Here is an 18415-nt window from a genome sequence, read left to right on the forward strand (position 1 = left end):
AACACTACAAGCAGATCATCATCCATAGAAGTGGTTAATTATAAATCATACTCCATATATGATAATTTTCTTCCCTAATGTCACTAATGTCATCAACAGAACTTCTTTCATGTAATCTTTCAGAATGCCTTCTAGTTAAATATGAGGATAATGATGGTAATGGCTCAGTTTCAACATTACTATGATATGAAGAAGCCATAACATACCATAATGAAAGAAGCCCTGTAAGTATGCTGCATACATCAGAATAAAACTATAAATTAATAATCAATAACTAGCGTTATTCACAGATACCAATCCCTTGAGGAAACTAATACAACCAAATTTCGAAGTCAAAGAAAAAATAAAAACACAATAGGGAGTAAACCACATAAATGAACTGCAAAATGTGCACACTTTGACCTTGATGTAGACCACATTGGATTCCAACTTTCAGGATGAACTGCAATATCAGAAAAACTTACCTGTATCAATTTGTGTAACTAATTGGAGCAACAAGGACTGTTGATTCTCAAGAAATTTGGCAAATGCAACAGTGATATGCATGCAGTAGCAGCGGAGAAGGAAGGAAAACAATGAAACTAAGGTAATTCTCATTGTTGTTAATTACTCTTAAATGTCACAAGAGAAATTTCGTCGAACAAGACCATAATGTTCCAAGGCATCTAAACAGTGTATCATTTCAATGTAAATGTCAAAATAATTAACATGTAGTGTGTTATGGAAAAGCACTTTTGAAGTTCCATTAGGTTACTTTAATTAATGATAATTTCCAAGTCTTCCAATTCTATTACTAAACTCATTTTTTCCCATTCGCATTTAGACAGTCAGTTAGTTAGTTATCCATTATTAAATATTCCATAAAGCATGAATTCAGAATATCATATTTAGTGGTTTCTTAATTTCTTTTCTCCTATATCTTTCACTAGTAAATATTAAGATCATATCCTATGTTGTTAAAAGCGGCTGGAGCGGCCGCTATCGCGGCGCGATGCGGAAAATCCGGTGAGGCCGCTTCCGGTGGTACCGGTATAGCACGAAAGGGTGAAGCGGCCCAAAGCGGCTTGAGCGGCCGCGAAATCGGGTCCTGGAGCGGTTCGGAGCGGCCGCTTTTCCATTTTCGTGGTTTTAGGTGGCGAGAGAGCAGAGAGAGAAGAGAGCATAGCCGTAAAACAGATAGAGAGAGATAAGAGAGAAGAAAAATCGTCGATTCTGATCTTGTGATACTGAAAAAGCTTTCCAACGAACAGTGAAACAGATAGCAGTCATGGCAATGGCAAGGAGAGAGAACATGTTTTCTTTTTCTTTACTTGCAGGCGGCGCTTTTGCCACTGTACGTTTCTCACTCATGCTTATAAATTAGGGTTTAACTGAGAATGATGGGCCCAAGTTTTCTTTTTACTCTTTTTTTATGGTTTTTGGGCCATAAGTCCAAAAGTAGTTGCTTCATTTTCTAAACACCACTCATCACTATTATTTGAACCCCTTGTTTTTTATTTTTATTTTTTTATTTTGTATATAAAATATATATTAATTAAAAAAAAAAAAAAGTCAAATAGCGCCGCACCGCTCCCCGCTTCCGCGCCGCTCCCATTTTTTGGGTTGACCGCGCCGCGCCGCTTTCCGAGATTAACAACATAGATCATATCTCATTTCCTAATCTTTATAATAGTTGTACAATCTACAGTTAAGCCAACACCGCAACAAAGACATGACAATAAAGTACGGTTCAAATTGACAATAAATTTAGATAAAATATGAAAGGGATTTGGGATTAGACAAAAAAACTTACAAATCAATTTCAACATTGTAATCTGTTTCTAATATATCCAGCAGTTGCTTAACTGGATCTTGTTCATACAGAAACTTCAGAAATATAATAACAAGTTCACTGCCAAAACCAAAAGTAGAAAAAAAAACATAAGATCTCTCTTATCTGTTTAGAGAGAGATTCTAAAGATTTATACTTATGTTATCCTGCACCCTGCATCAGCTTAACCTGCACTCAAATCTAACTAACTCTGAGGCAGTTAAGCTGAAATGGTATTCTATTTTGAATGTGCTGAAAATACAGCTGTCACACAGCTTCCTAGGAATAACAGAAAACAACTAGAGATGCTTATCACACAATCTCCAATCCAAACAATAAAGAATGGCTAGACGAACCTGCTATATGGAAGAAGTTGGTCGCTTGGTTCTGACATGAGTAATTTTATACACTTTAATAGCCATTTGAAGAAGTTTGAATACTGGTTGAGGATGTGAGAAATCAACAAAGATAAAATTATCAGACAGAACAAGCTTTTACAAAAATGTTGACATGCACATCTTTTGAAATAATTTATTAAGAAATGATCTCAGAATATGTGTTCATATAGTAAAGTAAGGAGATAGATAGTACAAACATTTTAAGAAAAAAGTAATTGTGGTTTCACCGGCATACCCAAAAAGGCACTTGAAAGTTATACTGGCTTACATGTCTTAGAAAGTTTAGGACACTCTAGGAAATTTTAGCAAGAATATATGAAACTCAAATTTAGAAATCAAGACTATGATAAATCTTATGAGTAATGGGCATACATTTGAAATAATAAAGTTAAAACTTGTAAGATCCATTTCAAAGGCACACCTGCTGCAAGACAGATGAAAGAACCCTCATAAATCGTTCAACTTGAACAAGTATCATACCAGCCTTTTCTGTTGCATTGCTTATGAGTCATTGATCCAAGCCAATGCCATGATATCGTGCACGCCATCTTGAAAGACCTCTTAGTTCTCCCATTCTGAATCCCATAACTTCTGCAGCGGGCTGACAAATTCATTATTTAAATGTATAAAAGTGGAGTTTGTACAAATAGTTTAAGTAAAACGCTAATGAAGTTCTACTAGCATATCAAGAATGGAAAAACTGATTATCCTAAACTTTAATATATTACACAAATGTACATAAAATTTTCATCTCTTAACAATTTATATAATACACTACCATAAGTCCTTTAGAACTATAATTTCAATTCCAATTCTTCTGCAATATATTGAACTTCAGCCACCTCAGGATGGCCAAACAACAACAACCTCTGATGGATGCCCCAAACCATTGTGCTAGGAACAGATCAGCCAACTTGCCCGTCAGCCTACTTTATTAAGACATGATAGGAGTGAAACAATGACCTAGCTCAAACTCTCTAATGTGGTTTGAAGAAAAGTCATAGAAAAAAAATACCTAAACACAGTTTGTGTCGGCATTGTCAAAAGCATGTGATATAATGCAACAAGAAGTTATCACCTATCTGACGTGAACTTTAAAAGTATATGCTTTCAAATTCAAACAATGACACATTTTATTGCCATTTAGTAAATATTATGCACATGGGATGGTGCAATGTTGTACCTGGAGGTGTTCCAAAACAATACCTTGAAGTTCCTTTCCAGCACCGCAGAGAACCTTCGAAATGCGCTTGACACCCTGTGAAGTAATAAACTTTATGAATTAAAACTACACTCATAAGCTATTCATGAATAAGCAAACATGTGATAAGTTATATAAGGCTTTCTGTATACCACTTCACCAAGACAAAAACATAACAGAGCCAACCAAATAACCTAATAGGCAAAAACAATTCTTTGATCCCTTTCTGGATCTGCCTCAGGCTCTACAGCTTCATTCTTCTCCCTAAGTCTCCTGCAACTCACATTAAAATACAGCCATTACATGTATAGAAAAGTTTAGCAAATTCTATGTGTTGTGATGATTTCAGATGCCCTCTAACTTACTATATTCTCCAAGAACAACTCACTTATATAGTTAAGCAACATCCAATTGCAGTGGTAGGTGGTACAACATCCAACTCCATAAAATTGTTGTGACAATAAAATGATATAATTAACAAATAAATTCATAATATAGAAATCAATGCAAGGAGCAAAAGAGATAAAAAGAGATAGATACTTGCCATAGCATGAACACTATCTTTCGCTTAGTATGTGGATTGTTAAGCAAAACTCTTAGATCTAAAATTTGTTCTATTTAAACACATCAACAAAATGTTGAAAAAGACATAAACACAAACCTTTGAATGAAGGAACCCTGAAGCTTATAACATATGCAGGCCAAACATGAGTATTTATTCTACTACTCCAAATCACGTACTTGGTTGGAGCTGAAAAACTATCCACATCAGAATCATAATCCTCATAGCTCGGATAACATTGTTTTGTGTCAGGTTTCACAATCTGCGTTCTTCCTAAAATCACCCTACACAAAATCAAATGCCTCACACCATCTCTTCCAACAAAGCAACTTTTAACACTGCACAAAACACAAATTTCAAAACTCAATCAATATAAATAACTTCATCTTGAAACACAAACACAGTTAATTCAAAGGAACGAAAGGAACCTTTGGAGAGGAGAATCATCTAGAGAGAGGCACAGGCTATGACCGTGGACGTGACTAAAACCGTTTGAAAGAATGTCTCTTACGTCATTCTCAGAGGAAGTTCCATACCAAGCATATTTCACATTTGAATTTCCACCGCGAAGTTTGGAAACAGCTCCTGCGTAAAGGTGAAAGGATCGAAGGCGCGCTTGAGAAACGACGTCGGAACAGGCGTTTCTGTGAATTGCTAGAATCTTGGTTTGATTCGAAAGCAAACCGAGTCCACAAAGGAATCTGGTCTTGATTAGGTCATGAACAACATCGCCTTCTCTAAGCCTAACTAAAAATTAATTTCCTGGTATAGACATCTAAAACTCTCGGAACGAATCGGCACAAGCACAATTTATAGAGTATCAGTGGTGTACAATAACACAATATAAATATAGCCAAAAACAAATTCACAGCAACATGTTGAATATGCAACATTTGGCAAGGCATTAAAGATAGAAAACAAAACAAAGTCTATCACACATAAAAATTCAGACGTGAAACACAGATGCACGTTCTCTTCATCTTTGCATCTCCTCCCTTATGTCTTTCAAATACACAAACAATCAAATATTTTCATCTAGCAAAAATGTAAAAGAAGTGGAATGGATCTACCTGCTTGGGTTGAGAAGTCGATGAGCTATGAGGTGGTGGTGGAAGCTTGTTGCGCGACGTCAGAAGTGGCTTGCGGATTGACGGTGTTGTGGGAGGCTGTGCGTCGTGTGCGCCGCGCTTATGGGATCAAAAGGTTGATGCGTGACAGAGGGTTCGATCGGCTGAGCTACAGTGGCGGTGGTGGACCTGAATGTGGCCACATCAACGATTTCATCAGCGATTCAGATCGGGGAGCGGTGGTAGCAGTGGAGCAAACGCGCAGTTGAGATGTCGGCGTCGACGAAGCTTCTTTTTGTGAGGTGACGAATCTGCTTTTTCCCTTCCAGATTTGAACCGGTGGGTGCGGTTGTGTCGAAGAGGTGGAGTTTTCCGGTTGGATTGGTCACTGTGGGTTGAGATTTGAGGTTCCTTCATCTTTGTTTTGTTTTCTATCTTTATTTGGAGGAATGATTTTGTGAGAGAGAGGAAGATTGTGTTTTTGTGAGAAGAGGAAGAAGAAACGTTAAAGAAATGACGTTTTGCTCTTTCAATTTTTGTCCTTTTTTTTTAATTAAAAAAATAGAAAAGAAAATAAAAAGATACAAGGAAACTAAAAAAAAAAAAGGTAACTTTTGGAGGGGTTTTTTTTGGGGCTTTGCCCACAGTTTGAACTGAAAATTATGAAAATTATAAGGTCGCGGTTTTTTGATTGTGGCTTAAAATATCTACCGTTACATAACCGTGGCAACTGAGGTAAAGGCCACAATTTCACACTCAGGATTCAATATTTTAAAACATATTTCTACGATTTGAAAACCATGGCAAAAGCGTGTATTTGGCCACAGTTCCAGAGCTGTGGAAAAATTTAGCGTGGCCGTAGGCCAAAAATGTAGTAGTGTTCCTGTAATAACCAACCAAATCAAGAAAACTTCTAATCTCAGAAACAGACCTAGGAGCTTCCCATTGAGATACAGCCTCAATCTTCGACGGATCAACTGAAATTCCTCCACTTGAAATCACATGGCCAAGAAAACTCACTTCACTCAACCAAAATTCACACTTAGAAAGCTTAGCAAACAACTTCTTCTCTTTCAACACCGATAACACAATTCTCACATGCTCAACATGATCATCTTCACTCTTAGAATAAATCAAAATATCATCAATGAACACAACCACAAACTTATCCAGATAATCATGAAAAACCCTATTCATATACTCCATGAATACACTAAGTGCATTAGTCACACCAAACGGCATAACAGAATACTCATAGTGACCATACCTCGTTCTAAAAGCAGTTTTCTGAATATCCTCCGCCTTCACACAAATCTGATGATACCCAGACCTCAAATCAATCTTGCTAAACACACAAGCTCCAACCAACTGATCCATCAAATCATCAATCCTTGGAAGTGGATACTTGTTCTTAATCGTCACTTTATTCATTTGCCTATAATCAACACAAAGCCTCATAGAACTTTCATTCTTCTTAACCAACAAAACAGGTGCACCCCACAGTGACAGACTAGGACGAATAAACTTCTTCTCCAACAAATCCCCAAGTTGACTCTTCAACTCTTTCAACTCAGAAGCAGACATCCTATATGGAGCCATCGATACAGGACTAGTTATAGGAATTAAATCAATCGAAAACTCAACTTCAGGTTCCAATGGTAAATCACTTACATATTCAGGAAATACCTCCGCAAAATTACTAACTATTGGCAATTCCTCAATTGTTCTCTTCTCATGCACATCTAAGGTTTCCAACAACATAAATAATTCAGCTCTAGCTTGCACAGATTCATCAACTTGCTTAGTAGACAAAAACAAATCTTCCTCAACACCAATCTTAGGATTAATAACCGTCTTGTTAAAACAATTGATATACACACGATTAAATTCCAACCATTTCATACCCAAAATCACATTAATCTGCTCTAACGCAAGACAAACTAAATCGATCCCAAAATCTCTACCAAAGATACTCAACGGAAAATTCAAACACACGTAAGAAGTAGAAACATAACCCATAGCAGGTGTATCAATAACCATACTTCTACGCATATCAGATAACACAAGATTCAATCTCTTATCACAATCCAAAGAAATGAAAGAATGTGTTGCACCGGTATCAATAATAGCAATCATAGGTGTACCATTAATAAAGCACATACCTTGGATTAGCCTATCATCGGTAGAAGCCACCGCTCCAGACAATGCAAACACTTTCCCTTTCGCTTGCTCCTTCTTTGGCTTGTTACATTTGGTATTAATATGCCCATGCTCTCCACAATTGTAGCAATTCACACCCGCACCAACTTTGCAATCAACAGCTTTGTGACCTATCTTGTCACACTTGAAACACTTAACCGAACTCTTGTTGCATTCATTAGCGCGATGTCCTTCAACACCACACTTAAAGCGCTTGATCTGAGCCCTAGATCCTCCCCCACTTGGCTTTCCGCCAAAACCGGCCTTCTTCTTCTTATCATCATACGGTTTCCCACGAAATTGACCTTTCTTCTCATTCATGGCCTTGTAGTGAGAAGAAATCTACCTACTATCCTCATCATAAATTCGACTCTTGTTAACCAACTCTGCAAAACGAGTAATCTGTTGGTAACCAATCGCCTTCTTGATATCATGCCTCAAACCATTCACAAACTTCAAACACTTAGACCTCTCCGCATTCATAGTATTGTAGTGAGGACAATACTGGATAAGATCTTGAAATCTAGCAGCATACTCCGCCACGGTATCATTCTCTTGCTTCAATTCAAGGAATTCCACCTCTTTCTTTCCACGGCAATCTTCCGGGAAATAGTTTTCTAGAAATGCATCACGGAAATGATCCCAAGTAACCTGAATACCTTCCTCATCAAACCTCTGAGCAGTATTCCCCCACCAATCCTCAGCTTCCTTCTCCAGCATGTGAGCACCAAACTGCACTCTTTGAGCATCGGTGCAATTCATAACTCGAAAGATCTTCTCGATCACTTTCAACCAAGCTTGAGCCTTATCCGGCTCATGCTCTCCCTCAAAGGTAGGAGGATTGTTCCTCTGAAACCTCCCCAAAGCACGAAACTCGTCATCATCACCATTCCGATTTCTAGCATTAGCTTGAGGAATTTGACCAAGATGTTCTTCTATATGATTCCCGAAACATGTTTCACCAACGATTTTCCCTAAAGAACATGTCATCTTGCTGACATGGGACAATGGACATGAAAATACGAAAAGGATAGTATCTTCTGGATACCATGCCATCGTGTCGTCATCCGATTTGAAGTGATCTTGACTGTGGACATGGTGACTTCACTGGAAATAATAGTGCTAACAACAACCAGTCTACTATAAATGTCAGATTCTGTTGAAACCGAAAATCACCCTACAATTGGAAATTAAACACATAAATACACTCTCTGGCTGGTGCGAGGCTGCTGATTCACAATCTTTAATAACAGATGAAAATAACAGGCAAATAAATACTTCTAATGTATCAGTGTCGTGTCTGAGTCTTATGAACCTATTGGCTTTCTGTTATGGTGTATTTTAATTGTTAAATTCCTGAAACACACCAACCAAAAAGCCTGGGTATTTGAATTTTGAGATTTTTTAGAAAATTTTGACATCATTCTGAAGTGTGCTATTTTGGCTACTGCATCAGCTGCTATACTAAATGTCTCTGCTATTGTGTGTCTTGTAGCGGCCAAGGGAAGCTCTACTATGTTATGTCGCTTTAGCATGCTATTGACAACACTTTTCGCATTATGCAAATAAAATCCAAAAATATAAAGAAATGTTCCCTTTATTCTACTTTGTTATAAGTGATTGTAAATTCTGCTTTGTATAAAATGTTGTCATATTAGAATGTAGCATTAGGGTCATTGGTTACTTGCCCAACATTTCCTGATTACATTGGAATTTCACTATTGGCAGTGATTTTCTGACTACATGACTTCTAGAGGGGAGTTGGCTTACCAGCAGCTTTGCAGTGGAATGATTGAAGAGTTTAATGATTGCTCAAAACAAGTTTGACACCTGAATCTTACATTATCTTCTTCTTTTAATATAATAAAAAAATTGTTTAACTTTACTTCATTTCTTTAACATTTATTTTCTTTTCTGATTTAGCATAGGTCCTCGAAATGGAGTCACTGATTCAGAGTCCTGACTATAGCCTTGATGATCTAGCACAAATCTTTAGAGCTGTTCAAGATCAGGAAAGGCATAAAGATTCAATCTCGGGAGGTCAAAAGCAAAGAGTTGCAATCACAAGAGCAATTTTGAAACATCCAAGAATCTTACTTCTTGATGAAGCTACAAGTGCCTTTGATGTCGAATATGACATAATTGTACAAGAGGTGTTGCATAGAATAATGTTAAACCGAACAACTATTATTGTAGCGCACAGCTTAAGTACCATAACAAATGCTGATACCATTGTTGTTATTCATCAAGGAAAAATAATTGAAAGAGGTGTATATTTAAATACATGTTTTAGTGTAATATATAAATCTAACTGAATGTTTATCATATACCTTGCGACATTCTTCTATTTTTCAATTGAGCAGGTTCATATGCTCAGCTCACAAGGGATCCTGCTTATTGAAATTCTTAATGATGCAGGGAATTTGTGAAGACATGATACATCCTGACCATGTTGTAGTCATTAAGGTAATTTTTGTTTCACAATTCTTTCTATGATTCTATATATTGTTACTTTTTCAATATTAACGGTTTCAATGGCACTCGCGTACAATCAAGTATGAGCAACACTACTTATTAGAGCATCTCCAATGGTAGTATTTTTCAATGAGTTCTCCAATTAGACATCAATATAATAATTAAATATTGAATCAATTTGCCATGTCATAGTAGAGTTGCATTACAATGCAACTAGTAAAAAATTGTGGTACCCAATCAAATTAATTTATGAGATAAAATTGTGGGACCCATTTGAATTACAACAATAAAATAAATATTAAATAAATTATTTTAAGATGATATGGCTGGTGGGACCCATAAAGAACTCAAAAATGAATTGCACCATTGGAGATGGTCTTAGGAGCTTTGGTTTTTTTGAACTATGAATTATTGCACGCTGCTTCAGCGAAAACTGATACATAAAGCTCATACTAATTATTTAATGCAGTTCACTATGTCTGGGCATACTCAGTTGCGCAGCAATGCAATCATGATCACCAGCACCATCACGGCCATCCTTTTCAGCACAATGGTAAGTAATCTGTTTATAGAAAACAATTTTTTTCTCAAAGTGTAAGTTTTTTCTCTTTCAAAGCTTATACCTACCTATTTCATGATTTTTCTCTCTCCTTTATACAACAAGTTTATGATAACATATTATGTTCCAATTTCATAGAATAGCAGAAAGCATAGATTCCACTTAGAATGATGAAGGCATTTTAAAGACTTTTTCAATTATAATTCTTCTTCATCCATTTTCACTTTCAAAAATCAAAGACGATATTTGTTTTCAGCATCTCTCTTAGATTAACACTGGCATATAACGACATCAATGTAATTTACTTGCAATATGTTGATTCAATCAGGTAATGAGATTCATGTTGAGCTCATCCAAACATTATTGAAGATGGATCCAACAGATGAGGACTTGAAGCTAAGGTTATTCACGGGTGATGTTTCTCGACTTGGCCCTGCAAAGAGGTTTCTCAAGGCCTTGGTTGATATTCCACTGGCTTTCAAACATCTTGAGTCACTACTGTTCATGTATACACTTCCCGAAGAGGCTTCAAGCATTAAGGAATGCTTTAAAATATTAGAGGTGAAAATTGGATTCATTGACTTTTCTTTTGTCTTTTACTTTTTGAAATATCAATCTATTTTGAATGTTATACAATTCATATATAGTTTTAGTATAGTTCTTGGATATGAGTAAAAATGAAAAGAGAAGAAGAGAATTGAATTTGGATTCTTCTATATCATGCGAAAAGAGCGACATTTACCGTGTCGTACTTCTCGAGATGTTAACCGAAATGGAACCAACCGATAACAGGATTCCGGAGAGTGCTCACATTGTAACATGGGTTATAAGTGAAATCAGAGAGAAGAAAATAGAATTCACATCCATTCTTGATCAGTAATTACTATTGCAGTGTGGAACAAAAACACCAGAGATGCTTCAAGTGTTGGGTGTGGCTCTTCTATGTGTGAATCCATCGCCAGAAGAAAGACCAACAATGAAAGATGTAACAGCAATGCTCAAAGAGATTAGCCATGAAAATGATGATTTGGATAAACCAAATCTTCTGCATAATCAACTAAATTAACATGTTTGGTTTAAGAGAAATGTCTCTTCTTTCTGTTTTCCGATTTTACTAATTGTTACGAACTTATCATTTTAATTTCACTTTATCTCATGTTTTTTAGAATTGTACATCATAAACTATACAAAATAGTTCTTTTCTTTGTACAAATCGTTGAAAATTTGAAATAAAGTCAAAATAAGTTACTTTGTTCATAACTGTTAGTTAAAATTGAAAATACAAACAGAAAATGATTTCTTAAATTGAACATGCTAAGTTATTGCTTTGACCCTCTTTGGAGTGTTCTATTGTTTTAAATTAATGTGGAATGGTGAATTTGAGGCATAGGAGATAGCTTATAGAAAATTAACAATCTTAGTATCATAATGCATACCGCATATTGTTTTGATGATAAATCTCAAGTTACAATGGTCTTGAAAATATTAGCGGAAGCTGTGCCAAGTTTTTTATGATACACTATATATTAAAAAAGACATTCTTAACTGCGCTACAACCGGTCTTATGGTCCCCTGAAAAATCAACAGTCTTAACTGCGCTACAATATGTCTTATGGTCCCTTTATATCATACTTAAATAAAATTATTATGAAACGTTTTAAGTTATCATTAATTTTTATATATAATATTAATTTTTTAAAAAAATTAATTATACTAAATTGAGAAAGTTGAATTCATTATAGAATTTGATGGTAACTGTTGGGGCTGCTATAGGATATGAATCTTCTAACTTAAGGATTTGTTACATTGCACTTACATATATGAAATAAATTGGATTATGACTTAAATTTAAAAACTAAATTGTCATTTTGTATATTTAGAGATCGAATAATTTTCATTGCTCATACAAGGTATAGTTGGAGGCTCATCAATCATTGGATTTGATTTCTTTGCAGAATTAGTCCTACAATTGAGAAATGTTACATTTTCATAATCATAATGTTTATGAAAAGAGTTGTCCCATATATAAAGGTGAATCGTGGTAGATGCTTTTGTTTTCGATGAACCTTTGTGGTGGACAATCATTGCGACCTTTGACCCAAATTCTTTGTATCTTAGGGGAAATTCTTTTTATGTGGTTCCCTTATCTTTTACACACACCATTTTTCTTTATGATAACCTTTAACCTACCTTATTAATCTTTTCCTAACATTTCTGATTTTCCTAAACCTAAATGCGCGGAAATGACGGGTACCTGTGCGAACGCACGGGTAAGACACTAGTTTTACTGAATAATATTGATAATGCTACAATTTATTGGTCGTGAATATTATTAAAATGAGAAATGCATAAAAAACAAACCGGGGTATAGAGATTCTTGAATGAGAAACGTTTCTTGCATTAAATAATAAATAAAAAATTATCTTCAATTTAACTAAAAACTAGTGTCTATACCCGTGCCTCGCACGGGTAAAAATTCCGTATATTAAAAAAAATATTTTATTGCTGTTTCAATTTGATTGGAAAAAAATATTAGTTATAATCTTTGAATTAGAAATTATTTTGTTTTATGTTGTTTCAATTTGATTGGAAAAAAATAATAGTGATTATGATACATTGATTTTATACAAAGTATGTAATCAATTAATTCTTTAACCATAATATTTGTATTTAATAAAAAGAGATTACTGTGTGAAAATTGGAAGTAATAAACAGCAACAAAATTGAACAGTTTGTGATAAAGAGAATTGAAAAGTGTCATCAAAAGAAAGACCATGAATAACATGAGAATTGAAAAGTGTCATCAAAAGAAAGATCATGAATAACATCCAAATTTCATTCAACAATAATAGGATATGCCATTAACTTTCACATCAGTAATAGCATAAATCTTGAACTATCCTAAATGCAGGTTTTAACAATCAAGATACAAAAGAAATTTAACATACTCGCCTTATCCTTACAAATTGTCGAAAATCTCGCCATAAACAACATTTGTAGTGTCCGCACACGGATTTCCTTCATCATCTAAAATAAGAATCTTCAATCCTTTTCTAGACTTCACCCTCGAAATAGCCACATAGAATTGACCATGAGTGAATACAGGGCGTTGTAAATACAAAGCGACCTGAGAAAGAGACTGGCCTTGGCTTTTATTTATGGTCATTGCAAAACACAACGCAATTGGAAATTGTCTCCTTTGAAACTTAAATGGAAAACTTGGATCAGAGGGAATCAAATTCATCCTCGGAATGTAAATCTTATCACCAATATTTTTTCCTGTAATGACAGTGGCACCAATAATATTTTGGCAAAGTTCATTTATGAGTAACCTTGTCCCATTGCAGAGGCCATTGGATTGGTCTATGTTTCTTAGAAGCATAACCGGGACTCCAATCTTCAGCCTTAACCGGTGGTTTGGCATTCCTGAACATTTCATTTCATTCAAGAATTCGGGTGTGAACCATTCTGCACGAACTGCACAATTTTCATCTGAAAGAACCGTCAAGTCAGCACTCAAATATTCCTTTTCATCACCTGGAATTAAGGATAAAACAAATTCATTAACAATATCTACGGAATCATGAGTCGGAGATAGTAATGCCCTTTCTTCATAGTATTTCAAATTGTTCATTTTCTGCAAAAGAAGTGGATACGTTAATTCAACCAGACACAAAAGAGGATTATGAGAATCAGTGACCAATAAATCTTCAGGAATATGAAGTGTGCTCTCTCCGGACTCATTCGAGGACTGTCTACCATTTCCAATATCAAGCATCCAATCTGAAAATTCTTTAACTTCTTTAGAAACTTCATTGGAGCTGGGAGTTGACAGCCGTATGTTCTTTGACAGAGTCAATACCTTGCAGAAGTTCCATAAATCAGAAAAGTTTATCGAAGCTGACACGATGTCATGCCTACAACCCTTTCTAACAACAGGTAAGATTTTCCTGAAATCTCCACCAAAAACAACCACTTTACCACCAAATGGCTTATATTGGTTAGAGTCGTCTATAGTCCTCATCATGTCTCTCAAAGAACGATCGACAGCTTCAGCACAAAATCTATTTAACATTGGAGCTTCATCCCATATAATAAGCTTGGAATTCAAGATAAGATCACATCTATCAGTGTGTTTTTTGATGTTGCAAGCAGATGTTTCATTTGTAACTAGCGGAATTCCAAACATAGAATGAGCTGTCTTTCCTCCAGGTAACAGTAAAGATGCAATCCCACTTGATGCAACATTTAAGACAATTAATCCTTGTGATCTAAGAGAAGCTGAGACAGTTTTCCAAATAAATGTCTTACCGGTGCCTTCATACCCATGCAAGAAGTAAAAACCTCCCGAATTCGTCAGCACTACATTAATTATTTGATCATAAACCGACCTCTGTTCAGCAGTCAGTGTTTTCATCAATGACACGTGGGTTGAATTCATCTCCTCTTTGTCATAGTTTAATTCACCAGCCATTAAACTATTTCTAAACTGAGCCATGTCTGAATTTGAAGGTTGCGGCATCGACTCAATATTAGAAAGAGACTTGCCATTCATGGATAGCAATCTTTCAAACTCAATCAAACAAAGATTTTTCAACTCCTCATCGCTAATTTCAAGACCTACAACACAGAAAATGTATTTAAACATACAAATATAAAGAAATTATGTTTATAAGTGTAAGATTGATCACAGTAAGATTGATCATAATAAGTATGCAAATATAAGTGATTAATATATTTATATAATTTATGTTTAATTGTTACCTGGGTTATTTAGCCTCTTCCTTGCGTCATACAAAATTCCATCGGAGAGAAGTTTCCATGTTGCTTCCCAAACTACAAAGGGATTTGTCATTGAATCCATAAACAACAACATAACAAACAATCTCCTCATCTGATCACCAGAGGCTAAATGACTGGATTCAACAATGGCATCCACAAATTCCTTGTCGTTTTGCAACAATCCAAGTGCAACACATGCTTCCTTAAAGGTTTTGTGAGTTGTTCCAGCAACCGTCTTAATATCATCGTAACTTGTGCACCCTTTTTGGACAGTCAACAGGAGTCTCACATAAAAAACATTACCACACCCGGGAGGAATATATGTAAGCCTTCCGATAGAGTTACCTCGTTGTCTCGGATGCCACGCTCTAACACTTTTATCATAAACAAACCTTGAAGGATAATCACCATAAGTCAAGTCCCTTCCATCTGGAAATTTTTTATTTGCCTCAAACCAAGCCAAAAACATTGTATCAATTTCTTCATTACGATTCATGACAGACTCAACCGAACTACTTTCTGAAACATTACAGACTGCTCGTTTTCTAGGTGAAACAAAAGCCTTATTACGGGAGGCCACCTCTGATGTATGTCATACTCAAAAATCCTCCAGACAGCCTCACAAGGAGCCAAATATCTACACTCATAGTACTGTTTTATTTCATCCAAAACTCGGCCATTTTCATCTTGATTTGAAATTCCAATAGTGGCTCTGTCAGGGCCTTTATTAACATACTTAAACAAATACTTGATAGCATTTCCCTTGTTGCAATACTCAACATTGATATGTGCTTGGTATCTAACCAACAATTATGGATTGTAAGGAACTACATACCTGTTGTCCAATTTTATTCCCTTTTTCTCAACAGACAAACCATTATCTCATCGCCGGTATTTTGGATATCCTTCGTCACTAACAATAGTGGAATTCTGGTAGTCCTTTGGAAAATACTTCGAGCATTTACCATCTTTCATGCATGGGGAATTTACGTTGGCTTTTCCACAGGGACCGTGCAACATAAAACTTGAAACAACATTTGCAAGGTTTGGATAGAGACTACGATCGAGTAGTTCTGCAGAAATGAACTTGTCGATGTCAGTTTTGGTTTTCAGTGAATTTGATGCTTCAAGCCATAGCAAAATATGTGCGTGTGGCAGACCCCTCTTTTGGAACTCTATAGTATATGTCCCTAATTATGAAAGAGGTATAAATTAATTTTCAATAATATTGAACTTTGATAACAGTACTGGAAACAAATATAAGTTAAAGCAAAACAATATGACATTAGTAAAAAAAAACATGTTGTAGGTTACACTACTTGAAACAACATGTCCCTAACTATGAAACATGTGTAAATTAAACTTTGATAATTCAGTTACCCTATGGAATAATTTTTAATTATGTTAAACTTTGATAACAGCAACATCAAGCAAACAATCCATAAAGAAAAGAATGACAATTATTGTTAAACAATTGAACACAGCAACATGAATCAAGTATAAGTTATAGAAAAAGCATGGCAATAATTTGAAGAGAAGACAAACTTCTACTAACAGTACCTGCAACAATTTCTCCGAAGATTTTATCGTGTTTAAACGCATTCATCATGTGATCAAATTTTCCTTTAAAGATTCTACATACTATGTTTGGACGGTCACTGGCTGTAAGGCCTCTTGCAGCAACAAAGTTCTTTATTTCTGGCCAATTAGCATTGCATGTGATGGTGTTGAACAAATCAGGATACCCAAACCTTTTGCAAATTGCCATTACATCCTAACAGTTATTAAACATGTACCGTGGTCCTCCGGTAAAAGATACAGGTAGGACGATACGTTTTCTGACTTCAGATGGTTTATTCTCTCCGTTGTGAACTGCTTCTTGCAAACCTCTTAATATATCACATCTAATTGTTGCTTGGTTCAAGCGATGCCAACATAACCTTTGTGACTCAATCATGGAGAAAGTGTCGACAACAAACTGTTGAAACAATCTACCAGCATTCACAATGCTTCCATGTTCAAATTTCCTTTCCTGTATGTGAAATGCAACAAAGTCTCTAAACGTAACTCGTAGTCTCTTCCTTTTTCCTCCTTTGATAACAGACTCTCTGTAAGGGATTTTTTCATGATATTGGTCTTCACCAAATGGGAACAACAACGGATACTGAAGAGGTAGGAACGAACAATGAGTTTCTTTGATTTGTTCCAAATAACCAGGATTCTTCTTAACAATAATATCTCGACCAGCTTCAAGGTTGTGAGAATCCCCAACAATCAAGGCAGCTACCTCATCGCACGACGGCAAATTATGTGTTCTTGGATCCTTTGTTCTATTTCTAAATAGTCTTAAACAGAAATTGGACGTGTTATTTTGTTGTATGTGGTCGCGAACCATTCTAAAAGACTTGGCCAAGACATTATGGTCATCCACCATCTTAGTGATGTCCTTAATTAATGTTCTGTCTAGACCGGTCTTTTTATCGATGGATCTGCATAATGTTTCCATATAAGAGTCTGTCACAAAAGAAAATGTACCAAAGCTAGTAAAACATAAAACACCAACATAGGAATATACCTGAAATGGCTATATCTATTAGATATTTCATTCTGTGTGTCATAAATATACAATTGGGCAAATTTGGGAGTTGCTCCTTCATCTGGAATCAGGCTACCCATTTTGTGATAATTCTGCCCACTAAGAATAAATTGGGGAGGACCACCACTCGAGTTTGGTTGTACTTTCCCACCCATGGAGGTAAAACAAAACATACTGTTATAGGCTCGTATGTTTTCTTTGTAATGTTTGCTCCTTGGATCTTGACCATTCATCAAGTTAATTAGCAAATCCGGAGGCCTTACTTCGTAAGGAAGCTCAACAATTCCCTTAGAACAACAAAGTGAAAATCTAATAGTTATGGTGGTATTGTCACTTTTGTCAGATCTTTCCTCGTACTACATCTCAGCCCCACAATGCGAACACGTATATAATGGATCTCCAAAATCTATCATTTCTATTGATAATAACAAAAAATCATTAAGATCATAGGCAAAATTTATGGAATTATACAGTCATTGAATCTAACTCAGTTTCTCAAGATCTGAATATGTATGCATACCTTCAGTTTCAGCCTGATCATATTTGTCGCAGCGAAGAAAACTTGTATCGTTATCAATGGTTGTACTTGCTGGGGTAATGGAACATGATATAACAAAATGAGTACTAAAAATTCTAAACTATATACAAATAAAGTATTGTTTCAAGAAACAACATACATTGAATGTTCACGGGTTCGCCTGATGGATATTCATGAAAATCGAATGATAAGGAAGGTATCGATTCAAGAACACTGGCTGGTTGAGAT

The 18415-nt window shown here is 35.6% G+C and overlaps 2 protein-coding genes, 1 long non-coding RNA gene and 1 pseudogene across 9 annotated transcripts; 1 reads left to right on the forward strand and 3 right to left on the reverse strand.

Annotated features, from left to right (window-relative positions):
- Nucleotides 1-242: 242 nt before the first annotated feature.
- LOC131609142 (uncharacterized) lies at nucleotides 243-5552 on the reverse strand. 6 transcript variants are annotated; one of them, XR_009285957.1, is made up of 9 exons: nucleotides 5042-5552; nucleotides 4400-4746; nucleotides 4071-4309; nucleotides 3562-3682; nucleotides 3392-3466; nucleotides 2630-2809; nucleotides 2167-2249; nucleotides 1793-1891; nucleotides 243-442 (listed from the first exon to the last, which is right to left on the reverse strand). It is a non-coding gene; the product is annotated as an uncharacterized LOC131609142 (long non-coding RNA). The 6 variants fall into 6 exon arrangements; XR_009285958.1 differs by having other exon boundaries at nucleotides 2689-2809; nucleotides 4400-5552; XR_009285954.1 differs by having other exon boundaries at nucleotides 4400-5552.
- A 2061-nt stretch (nucleotides 5553-7613) lies between these two features.
- LOC131613631 (uncharacterized) lies at nucleotides 7614-8293 on the reverse strand. Its single transcript, XM_058885283.1, has 2 exons — nucleotides 7743-8293; nucleotides 7614-7623 (listed from the first exon to the last, which is right to left on the reverse strand). The coding sequence occupies exons 1-2, from the start codon at nucleotides 8291-8293 to the stop codon at nucleotides 7614-7616; spliced, it is 561 nt and encodes a 186-aa protein (XP_058741266.1).
- A 540-nt stretch (nucleotides 8294-8833) lies between these two features.
- On the forward strand, nucleotides 8834-10865 carry LOC131611492 (ABC transporter B family member 9-like). 2 transcript variants are annotated; one of them, XR_009286939.1, is made up of 5 exons: nucleotides 8834-9058; nucleotides 9166-9505; nucleotides 9601-9703; nucleotides 10182-10265; nucleotides 10600-10865. XR_009286939.1 is itself a non-coding variant. In XM_058883495.1 (5 exons), exons 1-5 carry the CDS (start codon nucleotides 8981-8983, stop codon nucleotides 10636-10638), a joined length of 474 nt encoding a protein of 157 aa, XP_058739478.1. In that variant the 5' UTR covers nucleotides 8837-8980; the 3' UTR covers nucleotides 10639-10865. The 2 variants fall into 2 exon arrangements, 1 of the variants encoding a protein (XP_058739478.1); XM_058883495.1 differs by having other exon boundaries at nucleotides 8837-9058; nucleotides 9166-9390; nucleotides 9656-9703.
- Nucleotides 10866-13230: 2365 nt separating this feature from the next.
- LOC131611493 (uncharacterized) lies at nucleotides 13231-18062 on the reverse strand (annotated as a pseudogene).
- Nucleotides 18063-18415: the final 353 nt, after the last annotated feature.

This window comes from Vicia villosa, linkage group LG6 (assembly GCF_029867415.1).
Source record: "Vicia villosa cultivar HV-30 ecotype Madison, WI linkage group LG6, Vvil1.0, whole genome shotgun sequence".
Taxonomy (NCBI): Eukaryota; Viridiplantae; Streptophyta; class Magnoliopsida; order Fabales; family Fabaceae; genus Vicia; species Vicia villosa.

Bases quoted from the DNA above. Each gene is read 5' to 3' on its own strand.
- LOC131611492 (XM_058883495.1), top strand. From the start codon at position 8,981: ATGACTTCTAGAGGGGAGTTGGCTTACCAGCAGCTTTGCAGTGGAATG. The intron at 9,391-9,655 runs GTGTTGCATAGA...TTAATGATGCAG, and splicing joins ATGACATAATTGTACAAGAG to GGAATTTGTGAAGACATGAT. The intron at 9,704-10,181 runs GTAATTTTTGTT...TATTTAATGCAG, and splicing joins ACCATGTTGTAGTCATTAAG to TTCACTATGTCTGGGCATAC.
- LOC131613631 (XM_058885283.1), bottom strand. From the start codon at position 8,293: ATGGCATGGTATCCAGAAGATACTATCCTTTTCGTATTTTCATGTCCA.